This window comes from Purpureocillium takamizusanense, chromosome 8, assembly GCF_022605165.1.
Source record: "Purpureocillium takamizusanense chromosome 8, complete sequence".
Lineage (NCBI taxonomy): Eukaryota > Fungi > Ascomycota > Sordariomycetes > Hypocreales > Ophiocordycipitaceae > Purpureocillium > Purpureocillium takamizusanense.
This window is the reverse complement of record NC_063075.1, coordinates 2,379,216-2,396,511: the sequence shown is the minus strand read 5'-3', so window position 1 is coordinate 2,396,511 and position 17,296 is coordinate 2,379,216. Positions and strand designations below refer to the sequence as shown.

Genomic DNA, 17,296 nt, shown 5'->3' with positions numbered 1-17,296 from the left:
GGGGGGGGTGGGTGCCTTTCTTTGCTTTGCGCGGGGAAGAGGAAGAGAAGCCCATTCTGGAGGAGGAGTCGACGGACACACGATGCATTCAAACATACGCACACACACACAGACATAGTAGTAGTACATGCATGCATTGGGGCGGGCCATTGATGGTTGGGGCTCCCCGTATAAGACAAGACGCCGGCGGATCTGGAGCCTGAGCCTGCGGGGTGCGACTTGCATGAGCCCAGCAGCCACTCTGCAGAGAGAGAGAGAGAGAGAGAGAGAGAGAGAGAGAAACCAGCCCATTGTCGATTCAAGTCACTCACACTCAGAAAGCATCGTGACCCCACGATTTGTTCCCACTCGCGGCCTTCTTTCTTTTCGGTTCTTTTGCGCGTTTCTGCGTACGGACGATGCGAGCTTCCCAAACGGTTGCGTGGAGGGGTGGGCGACATACTGTGCTGTGTGTGTGCGTGTGCGTGTGCGTGTGCGTCGCCCATGGGGTCATGTAATCAATTAATTAATCAATGCTCATGTACACGAAGGAGGCATGTAGTAGTCATGTATGTATGTACGTGCGTATGCTGTACGACTACAATTACCATATGCAATGCAGGCTCGCTGGCTGGCTGAGACGTGGTTGGCGTGGCACAAGGCACAGCGAGACCCCCCCCCCCCCCTAAAAAGGGGGGTAGGGTAGGGTATATGGGTGCGTGCGTGAGTGCGTCTCCAGCGGGGAAGGTGCATAGGCACAGAGGGGGGGGACCGCTCGAGTCCCAATCATCCGGTTTGAGGCGAACGGGCACCATGAGCCGGAAGACAAAGTGTGTGTGTGTGTGTGTGTGTGTGTTGTTTGTGTGAACGGCACTTTGGAGGAAGAGCGTTGGCGGGAAAGCCGATCATGTTTGCGGTTGGTCCGTAAATGATGATGACGATGACGATGACGATGACGATGGGATAATGGGCGATGGTGATGATGTGGCAGCGAGCGAGCTGGGTGTTGCGTCTGAGTTTCTTTAAGCTTCAGCTGTTCGCTACGTAATACTGTACCTCTCGTGAAACGCTCTTTCGTTGTTGTTGGCACACACACACACACACGCACGAGACCCATTTGAACTTCAATGCTGGGCAGAAACCCTCGAACGAAGGAGGGGGGGGGGACCGTTTGCTCGTCTGTGCTCCGTGTCTCGCATTGACGCCCGGTTGTGCGTGCTGCTGCGTTGCCCTCCGGGTTTTTGCCTTTTGCACACAACAGCAATGAACGAGTCGCGATCCGGGTTTTTGACATTTGTACACAACAACAACAATGACCGAGTCGCGATCCGGGTCTTTCTTTGCCCTTTGTACGCGACAGCAATGGCCGTCAGCTGAGACTTTTTGGTCATTTCGTACAGTCATTGCACTGACGTGTGTTTCTGAACAACGGACAGAGACAGAGAGAGAGAGAGAGAGAAGAAGAAGAAGAAGAAAGGGAGGGATAGGGAGGGAGATATGGGGGGAGCGAGTTGACAACCCAGCTATATTTATACGTATCGCGTTGCCTCTTATCAGTTGGGGGGGTTTGGTGGTCGAACCCTCGAGAAAAAAAACTTCATTCTACCACGAAATTCTTTGTCACCATCAAACATAACAGAAATCAAAACAAATCAGACAGACCCGACCCGACCGACCCTCTTGCCTTGCCTTATCCCGGAGCTCTCACGCCCACGCCCCTCGATCATGAAGCTCAACCCGGTGCTCGTGCTGTTCGCCTTCTGCGCCGGAGGCGGCCTCGCCAAGAGGGAGGAGCGCGTCGAACACGGGGTACGTACTGAATGCAATGAGGGGGGGTACTGTTGAAGGGGGGGGGGCAGAAGAAAAGAAGAAGAAAAAGTCCCGTTTTCGAGCTGTGATGACAAACACCATCGACTTCGAAGAACAATGAGATGAGATGGAATTAGTTGCTAACAAAAAACGACGAACTTGCGTTCTGCCAGATCTGCTTCGGACCCACCCCAGGGCACGATAATAGTAAAGCCCATTGTCGCGTTTCAATGCCGTCAAAGTCGCACCCCGGCAAGACGGAGGAATTCTTCAGGGATTGCAAACCGATGGAAGACAGGGAACCCGGCAAAGAGGTAAGTGACACACACACACACACACACACACGCCATTTGTCGCGCCGTCTCAATCCCCTCTCCTTCTTTGTCCATGACAGATGGTGCGACTGCGGGGCTTACATGCTTACCGTTTACACTTGTTTCGCAGTGCTCAGAGGACCGGAATCCTTGCACATACGTCCGATGGCAAACGTATGCCACCTGCCACTGAGTGCGATTGGGCAACACGCCGAAGGCGCACGCACAGTGACCAGCCAGGGCCGATGGAAGAAGATGACGCTGGGGTGCATCGGACAAAGGGCGGCGAGGAGGTTTGGGGAATTGATGAGATGCTCGTAAGGGGTGGCTTGACTTGGCTTGGGCTGCGCGACGGGCGGCGTGCGTGGCGCGCGATGCGGTACGAAAAGTCGTCGGACTGTCCGGTTCCATGCGAGGATGCGGGGGCGGCAGAGGCTACCAAGTTAGAATACAGACATGTACCATGTGCGTACGACGATTGCGGCATGCATTAAAAGAAGGGTTGGGATGGTGCACGATGCGTAGGCACGATGCGTAGGCACGATGCGTAGGCACGCGGCTGCAGCGCGTATGCAGGACAACTCATCGGGCCCGCCCATCCGAGCACCCAGCGACCAGAGGCGTTTCCTTGAACGACCGGGAGAAGGATGCGGCATTATGACGGGTCTTCTCCATCACCAGTAGGCACCGCCGACCATGTCCCTTTGAACAGCCTCATGTGCGAGAGCCAATGAACAACGGAACTTGATGAAAACGCCTGTTCATCATGTGGACTGGCGTCGTTCTGCTCTCTCCCGTCGCTATCACGTCTGCATACCCGCGGCCTGTGGGCTGGAGGGGCAGGTTGGGCACCGCTGCTCGGGGGAGGGGGGCGAAGCAGGAGGAGAAGTTAGGGGACGAGGGCGCCAGCAACCCTGACGGCGATGGTCACGATGCTCGTTGCTCGCCGGGGAGCCGACCCGTGGCGGACGGACGGTCCCGCCGGATCGAAACGCCGCGGCGTTGGGTGTCAATTGGGTAGGATTTTTTGGGGGGGGGCGGAGAGCGGGGGGAAGAAAAGGGGGGGGGAGACACTATTCACTCTGAACTGACGATCGATCGCCCTGGCCCCAGCAAAGAGCGATGATGCGTAGAGCGGAGAGGGGGCGCCGAAGGGGTGGCTGGGCTCGATCCAGCGTAGGCACCAGGTGGCAGTCACTTGTTCGCTCGTGAGCCGGGGGGAGCTTCTGCTCGGTGCGAGGGAGTAGTCCAAAGGGGCGCTGAGCTACCAGCCAAGCGATGCTCAGGTTCACGGGAGACGTTGCCAGGCCTGGCACTCGACAGCGGCGGATGTTGCGTTGGGTCGAGAACTTGGAAGGGAAAAAAAAGGTCATTCGAGAAATCGTTTGTCTCAGCTATCGAGAGGCCCCGACTCTGGCCCCGACTCTGGCTCCGCCTTCGGCTCCGACTGTGGGTCCGGCCCCCGGGGTCGGGCCGGTTCGTCAACGCTGCCCATGGCAACCTGCCGCCGCCGGTTCGGAAGCTGGCCAGACATTCGCCGCGAGTTTCTCGGAAGTGAAAGACGGCCCTGTGTCATAGACCGTCATCTTCAAGAAAAGCCCTGGGCCCTCCCCCTCAACTCGATCAGACATCAGCTATGCGCATCGTGGTTCAGACAGCGCCGTCGTACGCTGCACCGTCCCGTCTTTAGCCCCCTCCAAGGTGGACTTGTTGACGTCGGCATCCCGGCCGAGTAGGAGCTCGACCATGTTCCTGCAGCCCAGGCCCTTGGCCATCTGCAGCGCCGTCCCGTAGTGACGGCTCCAGACGTCGACGCGGGCGCCGCGGCCAAGGAGCAGGGCCACGACGACCAAGCGCGGCTCCTGGCCCGGCCGGGGACTCTCGTCGAGCTCGTTGTGGATGAAGAAGTCGCCCTCGCTCCACGGGCAGAGGCTCTCGACGCAGAGGTTGCGGCACGACACCAGCGCCGCGTGCAGAGCCGTCCCGTGCTCGCGGCACTGGAAGTCGACGTCAGCGCCTCGGTCGAGGAACAGTTCCACGAGGAGGCTGTAGCCGTGCATGGCCGCCGCGTGGAGCGCGCTCCCGCATCCCCTTGTTGAGAGGTTGATTTCGGCGCCGCGGTCCAGCAGCAGCGCCGTGACGTCCCGGCGGCCCGCCCACGCTGCCGCTTGCAGGGCCGTCTGGCCGCAATGGACGTTGACATCGGCGCCGTGATCCAGGAGCAGGGCCACGATGTCCAGGTGGCCGGCCCATGCGGCCGCGTGGAGCGCCGTCCCGCCGCTGGCGATGTACGGGCGCGTGCTCGACCCGAACCATTCCGGAAACCATGTGCCGTCGAGACCAGGGGGCCAGGCCTGGGCATTGTAATGGTCGTCCAAGGCGGCCCTCACCTTGCGGTCATGTCTTTCGTTGGCCACGTCCGCGGGCCGCGGGGGATGGGAATCTGCACGGCCGTGGCCGCCATCGTCTCGCCATGACGGGTCATCCAGCAGTCCCGCGACGAGGAAGCCTAGCCCTCTGGCCGCGGCCACGTAGAGCTGCGAGCCGTACGTGTTGCGCATCTCGTATCTCACAAACTTCTCACGGTCTCTAAACAGCCGCATGGCCAGTTTCTCCGCGAGCCGCTTCTCGGCGGGGTCGACCACCTTGTCGTAGTGCTTGATCCAGAGAATGCGGGCATATTCCAGGACCCGGCACCTCGCGTCGCCCGACCACGCTTCTGAGTCTTTTGGATGCACGGCTGAGCTGTCTTCTTCTTCGAACACAAAGTTCGGTCCCATGCTCGACGGTGCCGGCGGCATGCACGCCACTGGCCCGTCCGTCCCTTGGACGACTCTGCCAGCGAGCGCTTTTAACCCCAAGTCTTGGGACCGTGGAGGTTCCAGCTGTGATAGTCTGGTCGTCATGAAGGCCTCGGGCTCTTTGTTTCCCTCACAAGCTTCCTCTTGCCCCGCCGAGTCGACTTCACGCATCAGTGCCTCCCAGTCGAGTTGCCTTCTCGAACGGAGGAGCGGCATTGGATCTATCAGACCTACCCACGGATCCTTCTCGGTCCCCTGCCAAAAGCTTGTTTGCAGCAGCGCCTTGCCAACCCGATCCGGTTGCCAGTACAGTGAAAACGACTCAGGCGCCTCCAAGGAGGTCCCGGGCTCGTCGGCGCAGTCCCCGCAAACCTTGTCTTGCGGCTTTGAGGCCTCAATGTGCGAGTCAGACAGCAGGTGCGCGAGGCACATGCAGGCAAGGCCTGCATGAGCGGTGTCGTCGTTCAAACGGAAGCACTCAGCCCTCTTGCTCCACGTTCCTATGTCCTTGGACACCAGGTATTCTTGGACCGAGGCATGTGCTATGCGCATCGTCGCATCTTGAAAGGGGCAGCCCCACCGCTCAGATACTTCGATGAAACTAGGGCAGATGGATTGGATAAGCTCCATGTGAAGCTGGTCTTCCGGGTTGAAGGCGGCATTGTCTGAGCTGACTTCCACGGCGGCGAAGAGCGCGACGTCGCGAACCCTCAGCGAGTGAAAGGCGTAGTAGAGGATGTGCAGAATGCGCTTCGCGTGCTTGATGTGTTGGTCTGGAATGCCCGCCAGGACCCTCTCGTACGTTTCGCTCAACGTGGAGGGCAGCGTCGATAAGGTTTCTTTGAGCTGGGCCAGTGTAAGACAACTCTCGAGCGCACCGAACTGGCAGTCAACCCACCGGAAACTGAAAACGTAGAAACATCTCGTCAGACTGAACTTGACGGCAGGGGAAAATGCAGGGTTGGCATGACGTACACGCCTTGGGCCCGTTGCGTCAACTCGCTCTTGATCAACTCATGGTGTTCGGTCCATTTTCGAAGGCGCCGCCTTTGACACAGCTGCATTTCGATGAATCTCCCAATGTCCTTGTCTACCGATGGATTCTTCATGGAGACGCCTTCGTTCACCATGGGACCAAGGACTTCTCGAATCTCGGCCGAATCTCGGCTGGTAGCCAAGAGATGCAGGCCACTCACGCCCCATTCCCGCATCGCAGTGATGGCCTCGAGCAGTTCGTCCCTTTGCGAGTCGCGTGGATGGCGATAGTCGTGGGGGCACTCGTCAAGCGCGTCCAGAAAGATGTAAACGTCTTCAAAGGACCGCACAAGGCCTTTGAGGCAGGTCAGAAGCGCCTCGTTCGGGGGGACGGCGTCGCGGTGGTTGGCATAGAGCTGCTCTAGCAAGGTTGAATCCTGCTGGTTCGTCAACTGCAGAACCAGGGATCGGAGCATGCCAGACACGGTTTGCTTGTCCGGGTCTGCAAAGCTGAAGAAATAGAAGGCCATTCCGACGCTTTTCCTCGAGCCTCGATAGCGGAACGCGGACTCAATGGCGGTGCAGCACAACAGGGACTTGCCAGTCCCGGCGAAGCCATAAAGCCAGAGAAACGAGTTGGGCTCCGCGAGCCACCCACGAAACTCCCATCGCCGGACGAACCAAAGCCCCGTCCCAGGTTGCTTCTTCTTAATGGTCTGGGAGTAGAAGGCCGTCGGATCCGGAGCCTTGAGCCAGAGGGTCATGACCAGCGACACCTGTGTGGACCAGACCACGGCCAGTATTTTTTCGGTCTCCTTGAGCTCTTTTCGCGCGCCCTCGATGGCGTGCTGCTGCAGCACTTGCAGCGCGAAGCTGACACGCGAGTTGACGTCGGCGATGTTCCGCTGCAGCTTCGTGAGCGTGCTCTTTTTGAACGGGTAGGCCAAGCGACGGGCCCCGAGGACCGTCTTATCCCAGATGCCCCCGTCGCGATGCTCGCGGAACCTGTCCAGCTGCTGCCGAAGCTCTCGTATGGGACCATCGCAACTCTCGATCATCTTGGTGATGACGGCTCTGACCTCGCGTTCGGCGTCGCGCTTGCCGCTGCTGCATCGGAGTGCCGCCCGGAGGTCCTCCAGCGTGGTGGACAGGTCGGTCAGACGGGTTACCGTCTGGGCGATGTCGGCATCTTGGTCCTTGTAGTTGCCGTAGTACTCGATGAGCAACCTGCTGGCCCTGAGCCCGAGGGAGACGAAGCCGGCAAGACCGGTTGAAATGCTCCACGGGTCCATTTGGCGAGCCGAGATGACGAACCCTGACTCTGCCTTGGTTTTTCTATCACGGCAGGAGCCATCACACCCATGTCTCGCAGCGAGAAGGAGGTGGTGGCAGAGGCGGCAGCGCTTTTAATTACCTACACGCAGCGCCCATGTCCCTCCCGGGTGCACGCAAATGTGCAATGCAAATTCTTTCTCACGCCGCGCCCCCCTTCCCCGCCAATCTGTCAGGCTGCAGCTCATATCTTGATGCTGCGCGGCTGGGCGACCAATCGAGCTTGATTGGGATCCAAAGGCACGGCAAGGCAGAATCGGCTCAGCCAGCGAGCGACCCTGGTCGGTGGTGGTGGGAGAGGCAGTGAAGTCGACAATATTTACTCCGTAGTAAAAAAGGTTTTTGGTAGATGCAGAGGCACGTTCATTTGCAGGACGGCACCAGTTCAGTCACCTGCGGCCTTGCGACCCTCTGTATACTGTACGAAGTACTTGGTAAGGGCAATCACAGCTTCTTGGAGGAAAGTAAGTTGGTGCTATGACGACGATTGTCGACCACATCGACAAGGACATGGAGTTTCCGTAGCGCTATTACTAGGTATACCTCGTACCAACGGTAGGAGCGAAAGCTTTCAAGCGCAGGTGAGGTTTATGCAAAGGGTGTCATTCCATGCAATCCCTCGACCGGGGGAGGGGGGAGCCTGAAGGTCCAAAAATAGTCAATCCATAATACACAATCTCCATCTCCATCACGACGACAGCATACCATAGTCATCACAGGAACAACCGAATCACGAAAACGCCAAGCTTGGCAAAGATAAATCTTTAAAAAATCGAGACAATGCTCGGTCGGCCGATACCTCGTTTGACGAGCGGAGATGTATCGATATATCTTAAACTCGTATATAAGCCCGTATCTGTGGGGTTGGTGGCATCGATCCGTCCGTCCCTGACGAAAGCCCAGACGCGAACCCACCCCCTGCGTCTGATTCTCAAACGCGGCTGCCCTGAGACGACTCCCGACGACCATTGCCTCATGTCCGCCGACCCGGACGGCCAACCCGTCCCCTTTTCGACGTCCAGCAGGAACCCGAACTGCCGCGCATGTTCGTCGCTCTGATGACGGGTCGTCTCGGCATGCGCACCGCCTGTGTGTGTACAGCGTAATGCACCATCAAGGGGTCTCCCGCCAGCGCTCAAGCGGCGCGCGCGCATGCCCTCTCACAGCCCCAATCTGCTGGGGAGAGTTTCCGCTCCCGGTCAGGGCGCCGACCTGAGAATTGGCCCCGTTGAAGGTTAATTGGGGCCGCGTCCCGGCACGGGTAGGTGCCGGGTCGCTGAAGAGCTGAGCTGACGTCGAGTCGGGTCACCATGTGCTTGACCGAGTATGGATGGCATGGCACCCGGATCGGATTGACAAGTAGTTGACGCGGTCAATGCTGGGACGACCCGGCTGAAGCTGCCCATTCCTTCTACTCTTCCTTCTCTTTTTTTCCAATTACATGGATTGTCTTGATCTAGACCTTTAGACCATTAGCGATTGCATTTGCATATATATGGTTGATTTGTTTCTTTTAGTCTCGATATACTCGTTCGGGCCGCCATAACATGGCACCGACGTCGCTCCTTGTCCTCGTTGCCCTTGCTCTCGCCGTCCAGTCGCTCCCACAGAGTCTCCACGATGAGGGGATCAGAGGAGATGCGTTCACGCTGGCCGCTGAAGAAGACTCGACAGTCTTGTCGCGACGGTCCTTGCCTGCTGCGATAGAGAACAGCATGTCGATGGGCACGCTGCCGGTGCCACACGGCAAACGAAGGGAACCGTCACATGTACAGGATTCGGAGAGACCAGCTCAAGACGGACCTCAAGATGTACATGTCGAAAACATCTTTGGACGCGAATTCCCCGCCGTCGACAGCCTGCCGGGCACGCTGACGCTGCCGGTCATCCACGCCGCGTCGCCAGGGATAGGCAAAAGGACGCTCGAGGTGCAACTCGAGAACCGCTCAGATGTAGCCTACTACGCCCAACGTGAGCAGCCTTTCTTTTCTTCTTCTTTTCCATCTTTAAACCAAGGCCATGGCAGGGCAGCCGTTGATTGCGCCTGTGTGCTTGTTCTCCGCTAAACATGAAAGCAGTCAGCATCGGGACGCCGCCGCAAAAGGTCTTTGCCCAGCTCGACACGGGCTCGTTCGAACTCTGGGTCAACCCCAACTGCAGCGGCCTGCCGGGGACGGACCGCCGCTTCTGCCTGGCCATCGGGCGGTACGACCCGGCCAACTCGTCGACCGCCGTGGTGAGCGAGGTGGGCACGTCGCTGCGCTACGGCATCGGCTCCGCCAACATCACGTACGTGCTCGACGACATCTCCCTCGGCGGCGGTGGTGCCACGACGATGAAGCGCGTGCAGTTCGGCGTCGCCAAGACGAGCGAGAACCAGTTCGCGGGCATCCTGGGCCTCGGGTACGGCCGGGGCCTCAACACCGGGTACGACAACTTTGTCGACCAGCTGGCGCTGCAGAAGGTGACGAGCACCAAGGCCTTTAGCGTGGCGCTCGGGTCCAAGGACGAGGGGCAGGGCATCGTCGTGTTTGGCGGCGTCGACACGTCCAAGTTTGCGGGCAGGCTCGCGCCCCTGCCCATCATCCCCCGGGACAAGTCGCCCGACGGCGTGGCGCGGTACTGGGTGACGATGAAGGGCATGAGGCACCTAGCCGCCGATGGCACGGCGACGGACCTGCTGCCACAGCCTGCGTCCAGCGGCAGCAACAACAACAATAAGCAGGGGTCGATGTCCGTCTTCCTCGACACGGGGGCGACGCTGACGCTGCTGCCGCCGGCGGTGGCGGGGGGCCTGGCGGCGGCCATGGGGTCCAAGACCATGGACCTCAACGGGTTTTACATCGTCGACTGCGCGCTGGCGGGGAGGAACGGGTCCGTCGACTTTGCGTTTGAGGGCGTGACGGTCCGGGTGCCGTACCGGGAGCTGATACGCGAGGTGAGCGCGCGGCCGCCCATGTGCTATCTGGGCGTGATGCCGAGCGAGACGTTTGCGCTGCTGGGCGACACGTTTCTGCGGTCTGCGTACGGTGAGTCGTTCTCTCTCCCTCTTCCTCTCTCACTCTCTCTTTCGTTGTCCTCGGTTTCTTTAAATCCCCGAAAATGCGGTTGCGAGAATAACACCGCCCCCTTCAATGGCTGACCGGTGTAAAAACGGCAGTGGTGTTTGACCTCGACGCCAACATGACGTACATGGCCCCGTACACCAACTGCGGCTCGACAGTCAGGACGATTGTGCCGAATTCTGACCTAAAGAGCCTCGTGGGCGAGTGCAGCAAGGGGCCTTCGGGGGTCAACGGGGGCGCAAACGAAGGAGAGAGGCCCGGGGGCGAGAAACCCAGCGGTGGTGTAGGACTGCGTCGCGATACGGCTTGGATGTATTGCTGCGTCGTCGCCTTGATGTCTGGCTTGTTTGCATTTTGAGGGGCGTTGGTGGCATGGTAACGGCGTTGTATTCGGGGTCTGCATTTCTCTCGTCCATGTTAGGCATTGGCGTGTTCATACTGCATCATGGTTGTCGTATTGGGAGCTTGGAACAGCATTCAGCAATGCATCACATACAAGTCATGAGCGGTTTCATGTTCCCAATGTTACCGCTAGACGCTCTGGACTACCTTGGTATACAAGCTCGTGCGTGCTCTGTATCATGCATCAAATCGGCGACGTAGCAGAGTCCATGTCAGACGTCAGCATCGTGAGGATACATCACTCCATGTCGCACTTTGCATGTCACAAGTGAATTCCCAACTCTAGCAGATACGCAATGTTCATTATTCTATAGTATAGCCCCTATTAAAAAAAATATGCCAGCCACGTTCGCGCCGAGAAACCAAAACGCCAATCCGCTCGTCGTCTATAGGATATCAATCTCCCTCCGTTTCATCAAGTAGAAAGAAACCCGCTTCGACATTGGATTGATGTCCAGGCCTACCACGTCAGACCGACGGCCTTGCCCTCGTACTGGGCTGCGCCGCCGTCATCGGCCTTTTGCAGCAGGTTGTCAAACATCCAGCGGCCGACGTCGTCGCGCGAGATGAAGTAGCCGACCTCCTTGCGCTCGATGCCGCCCGGCCCTTCGACGTGCACGCGGATGGGCTTGTCGGGCTTCTCGCCGTCGACGAGCAAGCTGGGGCGGACGGCGACGACGCGCTCGCCGCTCTCAAAGAGGCTCTTCTCGGCGACCCTCTTGTCCTCGTGGGGCACGTGCAGGGCGTAGTAGTAAAAGGGGACGAAGAGCAGGGGCACGTCGCGGCCGTGCTGGGAGATGCCCGTGGTGCTGACGACGGCGAGGAGCGGGCGCCAGCTGCTGCTGTTGATGCTGCTGCCGTTGTCGTCGTTGGCACGCTCGGCGCGGACGGCGGCGATGGCGTCGAGCAGGGCGGCGATGCCCTTCTTGCAGACGTCCGGGTCGTCGAGCGTCAGCTTGGCCATGTTCATGACGCCGCCGAGGGAGAAGTTGACGGCGTCGACGAGGCGGGCCGGGTCCGAGGGGTGCGACAGGCAGGCGGCGACGGAGGCGACGTCGTGGGCGTTGCCCTCGCGCAGGTGCAGGTTGGCGGGGCGGTCCGGGAACTGCGCCGCGAGCTTGGACGGCGTGCGGCAGAGGGCAATGCAGGTGTGGCCGGCGGCGACGGCGCGGCGGAGGGCGGAGAGGCCGCAGCCGCCGGTGGCGCCGAGGAAGGCGATGGTCTTGGCCATTTTTGTTTTCTTGAGTTGGTTGGGCTGGTGGTATGTGGAGTGGTTGGTGGTGTAGAAGTGGCTTGGAAGCGATTGCCAGTGTTGTTTGGTGATGGCGTTGATGGATTTTAGTTGTTGTTGATGATGATGATGATGGCTCTTGATGCTGTTGACGATGGTGTCGATGTTGGTGATGTTCGTGATGTTGAAGAGGAAGCCATCCAGCTCTTTATAACCCCATCCCGTCATCTCCAACCATGGCACCACCTACAGTATACGAATACATACATACGATTCATCTTCAAAGCCACAACATGGACAATTATCCCATGCCCGTCTCGCCTCGCCTCGCCTCGCCTCGCCTCGCCTTGCTCCGTCCCGCGTCGGCCGCGCGCCTCTTCCCTCCCTCGCGGCATCATCATCCCCCCCGGCGACCGCTTCCAACCTTCCAATGGGAAGGACCCGCCCCGGCAGCGACCACCCCCTGCAAGCCACGTTCCAGGGTGCCGCTCCAGGTATAACTACCTCAGCCCTGTTACCATCCGGCGCGTCGATCCGGCTCCCTGCCCTAACGGCGGGCGTGTCTCCCCGCCGGCCAGGCAGTTGGCCCGCGCTTGTGGGGGGGTGGCGTCCGTCCCGCGCCTCTCGCGCTCTGCACCTCGCGCCTTCGCGTCTTTTTTTTGCTGCTGTTGCTGCGCACTGCGCAGTGCGGCTTAACTGTACGGTGTCGAAGTCGCGCGAGCGAGCCGCCAATGCCCCCCCCCCCCCCTTGCGCCGCCGCGTTTACAAAGTACAGTAGTAGTGCATACAGTCGGGGGAAAGATTCACACCAGCCACACATACACACACACACAGGTAGAGAGACGGACAGAGATGACGGAGCGCACACAAAGCACCGCCCCTTCATGGCCCGCCGTCCCAGGCAACTCCTCGTGGTGACGAGTTGAACCCGCGCCACCGACGACCTGAGAGCCGTCCGTCAGTCCATCCACCCGCCCAACGTAAGACAGGGGATAATCTTCGCAATTAAATGTACACATCCGCCTCCATCCCCCTCCGTCGTCCCCCACCATCGAGGTTGTAGTCTTCCTGAAGGGAAAAGGGAGAGTACCCAATTTGGCCCATGGGCTAGGCAGTTTTCTTACATGGTATGCATGCATGCATCATGACCATGCAGCCCCAGCCCGCCCACCATCTTCCACCAGACAGGTGGTAGGCGGTGACGCGTTTCGTTATATCAAGGCATGATATAACCAAAGTATGTAGTATGCGCTGTTGCCGAGTATTGTATGTACGTACGTATACTACCTACGTTATATACTGTATGCAATGCCCTTGACTGATCATTGGAACGGCAGCAATGACCCCCCTTTTTGGAACGGAGAAGAGGTATTGGCCCCCCCAGGACGAAGCGACTTATATACCAGGAACTCGATAAGTGCTCGAAACCCCCTCGATGTCGTTCGCGTACTCTATATACAGGGCTGTTGTTATAACCCAGGTAGGTCATAACATCAAGCACCAATTACAACACCACACACGTCTTGACATGGTAGCAATCAGCCATGTACATCCGTCTTGCTCATCGCCCCTCGCGCTCTGCGTCGCACGACCAAGAAGATGCAGGCACAAAAGACACGCAGGTAGCAAGCAGCAAGCAGCAAACGCACACAAACAGCAACCTTCGCAAGTGCTCATCTTTACTTCGTATTACGTATCTGTCCAAGAAAATGCTCCTTACCCCATCCCCGCTCCCCTTTCCTACCCATCACGCGCATCGGATGCCACGCCTGTTCTTCTTTCTTGTTGCCTTTGCCATTACTCAGGCCATGCCCGCCAGATAGGAAATAAAGGACCGGACGACCACGACGGGTCATTATCGTCCACCCACCCAACCCGGGATCAAAAAAGATACCAAAGAGAACAAACAGCAAAAAGAAGAAGAAGCCCATAAGTACAATGATGCAGGACGGGCGCGGTTGCCCTAAGATACAGCATCGAAGCAGACATGACAATATCCCCTCCCACGGTGTGATGATTATGATGACGATGACGATGACGCTCGCAAAGTGCCTCCTTCAACGAATGGGGCTCCGACGCGCCGCCGTGATGATGTCTCACAACAGGCGCCACGCGGGCCCGGCCACACAAGCACAACAGCCGACAACCTGCCGCCCTTACAGCCAGAACAGCGCCACGCCGGCAATGATCATTGCCAGCGCGCTCGCGCTCGCCTTGGAGCTGCCACTCTTGCCGCCGCTGCCACCGTCCTTGGAGCCGCTGTTGCAGTCCTGGTTGAAGCTGTTGGAGCTGCAGCCCGACGAGCCGCCTGCTGTGGGCTGCGCACCACTGCCTCCGTTGTTTCCGCTGCTGCCGCCGCTGCCACCGCTGCTGCTGCTGCCGCCCTTGTCGCCACTGTGGTCGTTGCCGCCGCCGCCCCCCTTGCCGCCGCCGGGGATGGTGTTTTGCGTGTTGGTGGGCTTCTCCGCGCTGGTCGACGCCGATGACGAGCTCTTCTTGCCCTTGTTCATGTCGAGGCCCGACGCCAGAAGAGAGCCCATGACCGTGTCCTTGTCGCCGTCCTTGACCGTGTCGTTGGTGCCGGCAGTGCTCGTGTAGGTGTAGCTCTTGCCGTGATTGGTGCCGGGCGGGCTCTTGGCGTCGTAGCACTCGATCGAGACCTCGGAGAAGGTCGCGTAGAAGTAGCCGGCCTTCTTGATGTCCTCGGCGTCCCAGTCGATCTCGCCGCCCGCCCAGTCGATGGTGCCCTTGGCGTTGCTGGCCAGACCGCCGGGCCAGATGGACAGCTGCACACGCGCGGGCGTCTGAGGGAACATCCACTGCTGGCTCGTCTCGTTCCACGTGTCCTTGCGCAGCTTGGTGCGGCCGACCTGCCCGTCGACGAGCCACTCGACCTTGTCGGGCGTCCAGCGGATCTCGTACTCGTGGAAGTTGTGGAAGGTGTCGGACAAGCTGATGTTACCAGAGTTGTGATCTGCGCGCGCGCGGCTCCCCGTTAGTTGCTTGATCTCTCTCCCTCGCACTCTATTTCTGTCTCGCGGTCCACTTACAGTCCGTGATGCCTTGGAAGTAGTAGTTGGTCTGGGCGGTCTGCAGGTCGACACCGACAAATTCGTAGTCGATCTCGTCCTTGACGTCCGACAGCAGGATAAAGGCCGTCACGACGCCCCTGCCGCGGCTCGTCTTGAACTTGGCCTTGACATTGCCGTACCACATGTAGCTGGTCGACGCGAGGACCGTGCCAACGCTCTTTCTCGGCATGGTGAGAAGGACGCTGCCATCGTGAATGGCCGGCTCGCCCTGAGCCACCCAGTCGGCCTTGCTGGCGTCGCCGAGGTATTCGCCAATGTCGACGATGCTGTCCTTGCTGTCAAACTTGGTCGTCGTGCTCTTGCACACGGGCGCGGGCGCGCATGCGTCGAGCGAGAACGACGACCGCGGGTCGCAGCCACCCAGGCAGTAGGCGCCGACGCCACATTCGCCGTATTCTGTCCCACGCCAGCAAGTCAGACCACGCAACGTCCTCGTCTTTCTAAGATTGCGCCGTGCATACAACGGTTTTCCGCCCTCGGACTAAGCGAACGGGGACGAGGAGAGGGGAGGGGAAACTTACGGGAGCAGCATGGTGACTCCTTGGGGCATTTGCTGGACAGCGAGCACTTGGTGCCCGCGAGGACGGAGGAGGCGCCCAGGAGGGCAGCGAGAGCCGCTGAGCGCAACATGGCCAGCGGTTGATGTGTATAGGTGTGTGTGTTCTTTTTTTGTTCCGGCCGCCTTGCGAAGGAGGGCTCTGGTGGAATATCGAAATGGGGAACTTTTGGCCGCTTTGTTTTCTTTGCGGCAGGCAAGATCGCGGTCGCCAAATTCGGGAGCACGCGACTGTCAGTCGAGGAAAACGAAAATAGACAAATCAAGTCGAAAAGGGTGTTAGTGGCGGCAGGAAGGTACGACGGCGAACAATGCAGGGAGGGAGGGGCGTCGTCGTCTCAGAGAAGAAGCGAATGGCCTTGTCTCAGTCGCCACCTGAATCGCTCTCTTGTTTGTTTCCGATTGTCAGTCTGCTCAACCTCTTGTTGTGCAGGAATGCGGGAAAGCGATGGCCGAGCCTTGGACGCGTTCCAGAGGGTGTCTGTTGATGACGCCAAGAGGGGGGGAAGGTCCGATTGTTCGTGAGTGCCGTAACGACAGACACAAGTGATGATGATGGGGGGAGGAGTGACTCCCGAGGCGCGCCCGAGGATCCGGTAACGGTCTCTGCGGCTATGCAGCTGCGGTGCAGTCGTCCGCTGCACAGAACCGTGATGCGGTGACGCGATGCGCTGCGATGCGATGCGATCGGGGACCAGCGGGCCGCACAACGTCGCACGGGGGGCTGCTGTCGGATCGAGCAAGCTTGGGCCGCGGGGGGTCACAGCGGCAGCAGCCAAGAGCGAATCTCGCGAAGCACAGAATAGAATGGGGAATATAAACGACGGGAAGGGGGCGGGGTCCCTGGTTGCGTTTCCAGAAACGATGGCACAGAAACGGACTTTGTTTCTGATGCCTGACAATAGCAAGGGAAAGCGAGCGACTTGAGGAACCAGAAGAGGAGGAGGCAAAAAAGGTCGGCGGCCGGTCGCGCGATGAATTCGAGAGCTCGCCAAAGCTTCCGTCCTGTTCTTCTTCCTCTTTCTTTTTTTCCTTTTTTTTTCTCTCAACGATGGTGGTGGTGGTGGTGGTGAAGAAAAAAATGAGAGATCCTCCCTTTGTTGGTGGTGAACCGTAACGAACGACGGTGGGAATTGGGAGGGAAAAGAAGATCGGCCCAGCAGGACGACGGATCAGCGAGCAGGCAGGCAGTCTTTCGCTGACTGGAGGCCAAGACAGCTCCCCAGGCCCGAGGCCCTGGCCCCCGACGAACCAGCAGCTAGGCCTAGAGTGAGGACCAAGGGGTGTGCACACGACGTGGAGAGGAGCATGAGCAGGGGGAAAAAGGAGCAATTAGACCGGGGGGGAGGGGGCTTCGACTCTCGAGGATTGGTGGGTGAGGTCAAGCCCCGGCCGCCGCCGACAAAGACAACCCCACCACCTCACCACCACCACCACCACCAGCAATCACCTCCACCATCAACCACACAACCAGGACCAGAACCAGAACCGGCGCCGGCGCGGATGCGACCCCTCTCGAAGGAACAGCCTGCAATACGAGACCGGGCGGGTCGGCGGCTTTGACGGCGCTGTCCAATTTCTGCCGTCGTAAGGCCGCCGTCGCGCCACCACCTTCCCCTTCCTCCTGCTGTTGCTCCTCCGCATAAATGCGTCGCTGATTATTGGGCTTCGGCGGGACGCGGGGAGTCCCCGGTTTCTTTTGCGCCTGCATGACGCGATCCGGAAGCCCGCACTGACTGT

The 17,296-nt window shown here is 59.3% G+C and overlaps 4 protein-coding genes across 4 annotated transcripts; 1 reads left to right on the top strand and 3 right to left on the bottom strand.

Annotated features, from left to right (window-relative positions):
• Positions 1-3,383: 3,383 nt before the first annotated feature.
• JDV02_008778 (uncharacterized protein) lies at positions 3,384-7,293 on the bottom strand. Its single transcript, XM_047990408.1, has 2 exons — positions 5,879-7,293; positions 3,384-5,807 (listed from the first exon to the last, which is right to left on the bottom strand). Exons 1-2 carry the CDS (start codon positions 7,168-7,170, stop codon positions 3,737-3,739), a joined length of 3,363 nt encoding a protein of 1,120 aa, XP_047846415.1. The 5' UTR covers positions 7,171-7,293; the 3' UTR covers positions 3,384-3,736.
• Positions 7,294-8,581: 1,288 nt separating this feature from the next.
• Positions 8,582-10,637, top strand: JDV02_008777 (uncharacterized protein). The gene is made up of 3 exons (XM_047990407.1): positions 8,582-9,181; positions 9,289-10,239; positions 10,371-10,637. The coding sequence occupies exons 1-3, from the start codon at positions 8,758-8,760 to the stop codon at positions 10,631-10,633; spliced, it is 1,638 nt and encodes a 545-aa protein (XP_047846414.1). The 5' UTR covers positions 8,582-8,757; the 3' UTR covers positions 10,634-10,637.
• A 338-nt stretch (positions 10,638-10,975) lies between these two features.
• Positions 10,976-12,143, bottom strand: JDV02_008776 (uncharacterized protein). The gene has a single exon (XM_047990406.1). The coding sequence runs from the start codon at positions 12,134-12,136 to the stop codon at positions 11,138-11,140; it is 999 nt and encodes a 332-aa protein (XP_047846413.1). The 5' UTR covers positions 12,137-12,143; the 3' UTR covers positions 10,976-11,137.
• Positions 12,144-13,287: 1,144 nt separating this feature from the next.
• On the bottom strand, positions 13,288-16,842 carry UTR2 (putative glycosidase CRH2). The gene is made up of 3 exons (XM_047990405.1): positions 15,522-16,842; positions 14,959-15,396; positions 13,288-14,882 (listed from the first exon to the last, which is right to left on the bottom strand). Exons 1-3 carry the CDS (start codon positions 15,628-15,630, stop codon positions 14,065-14,067), a joined length of 1,365 nt encoding a protein of 454 aa, XP_047846412.1. The 5' UTR covers positions 15,631-16,842; the 3' UTR covers positions 13,288-14,064.
• Positions 16,843-17,296: the final 454 nt, after the last annotated feature.

Excerpts from the sequence above, each read along its gene's own strand:
- JDV02_008778 (XM_047990408.1), bottom strand. The coding sequence starts at position 7,170 with ATGGACCCGTGGAGCATTTCAACCGGTCTTGCCGGCTTCGTCTCCCTC. Across the intron at positions 5,808-5,878 it reads ACGCAACGGGCCCAAGGCGT|TTTCCGGTGGGTTGACTGCC; the intron begins GTACGTCATGCC and ends CTACGTTTTCAG.
- JDV02_008777 (XM_047990407.1), top strand. The coding sequence starts at position 8,758 with ATGGCACCGACGTCGCTCCTTGTCCTCGTTGCCCTTGCTCTCGCCGTC. Across the intron at positions 9,182-9,288 it reads TGTAGCCTACTACGCCCAAC|TCAGCATCGGGACGCCGCCG; the intron begins GTGAGCAGCCTT and ends ACATGAAAGCAG. Across the intron at positions 10,240-10,370 it reads GTTTCTGCGGTCTGCGTACG|TGGTGTTTGACCTCGACGCC; the intron begins GTGAGTCGTTCT and ends TAAAAACGGCAG.
- JDV02_008776 (XM_047990406.1), bottom strand. The coding sequence starts at position 12,136 with ATGACGGGATGGGGTTATAAAGAGCTGGATGGCTTCCTCTTCAACATC.
- UTR2 (XM_047990405.1), bottom strand. The coding sequence starts at position 15,630 with ATGTTGCGCTCAGCGGCTCTCGCTGCCCTCCTGGGCGCCTCCTCCGTC. Across the intron at positions 15,397-15,521 it reads GGAGTCACCATGCTGCTCCC|AATACGGCGAATGTGGCGTC; the intron begins GTAAGTTTCCCC and ends GGCGTGGGACAG. Across the intron at positions 14,883-14,958 it reads CTTCCAAGGCATCACGGACT|ATCACAACTCTGGTAACATC; the intron begins GTAAGTGGACCG and ends GCGCGCGCGCAG.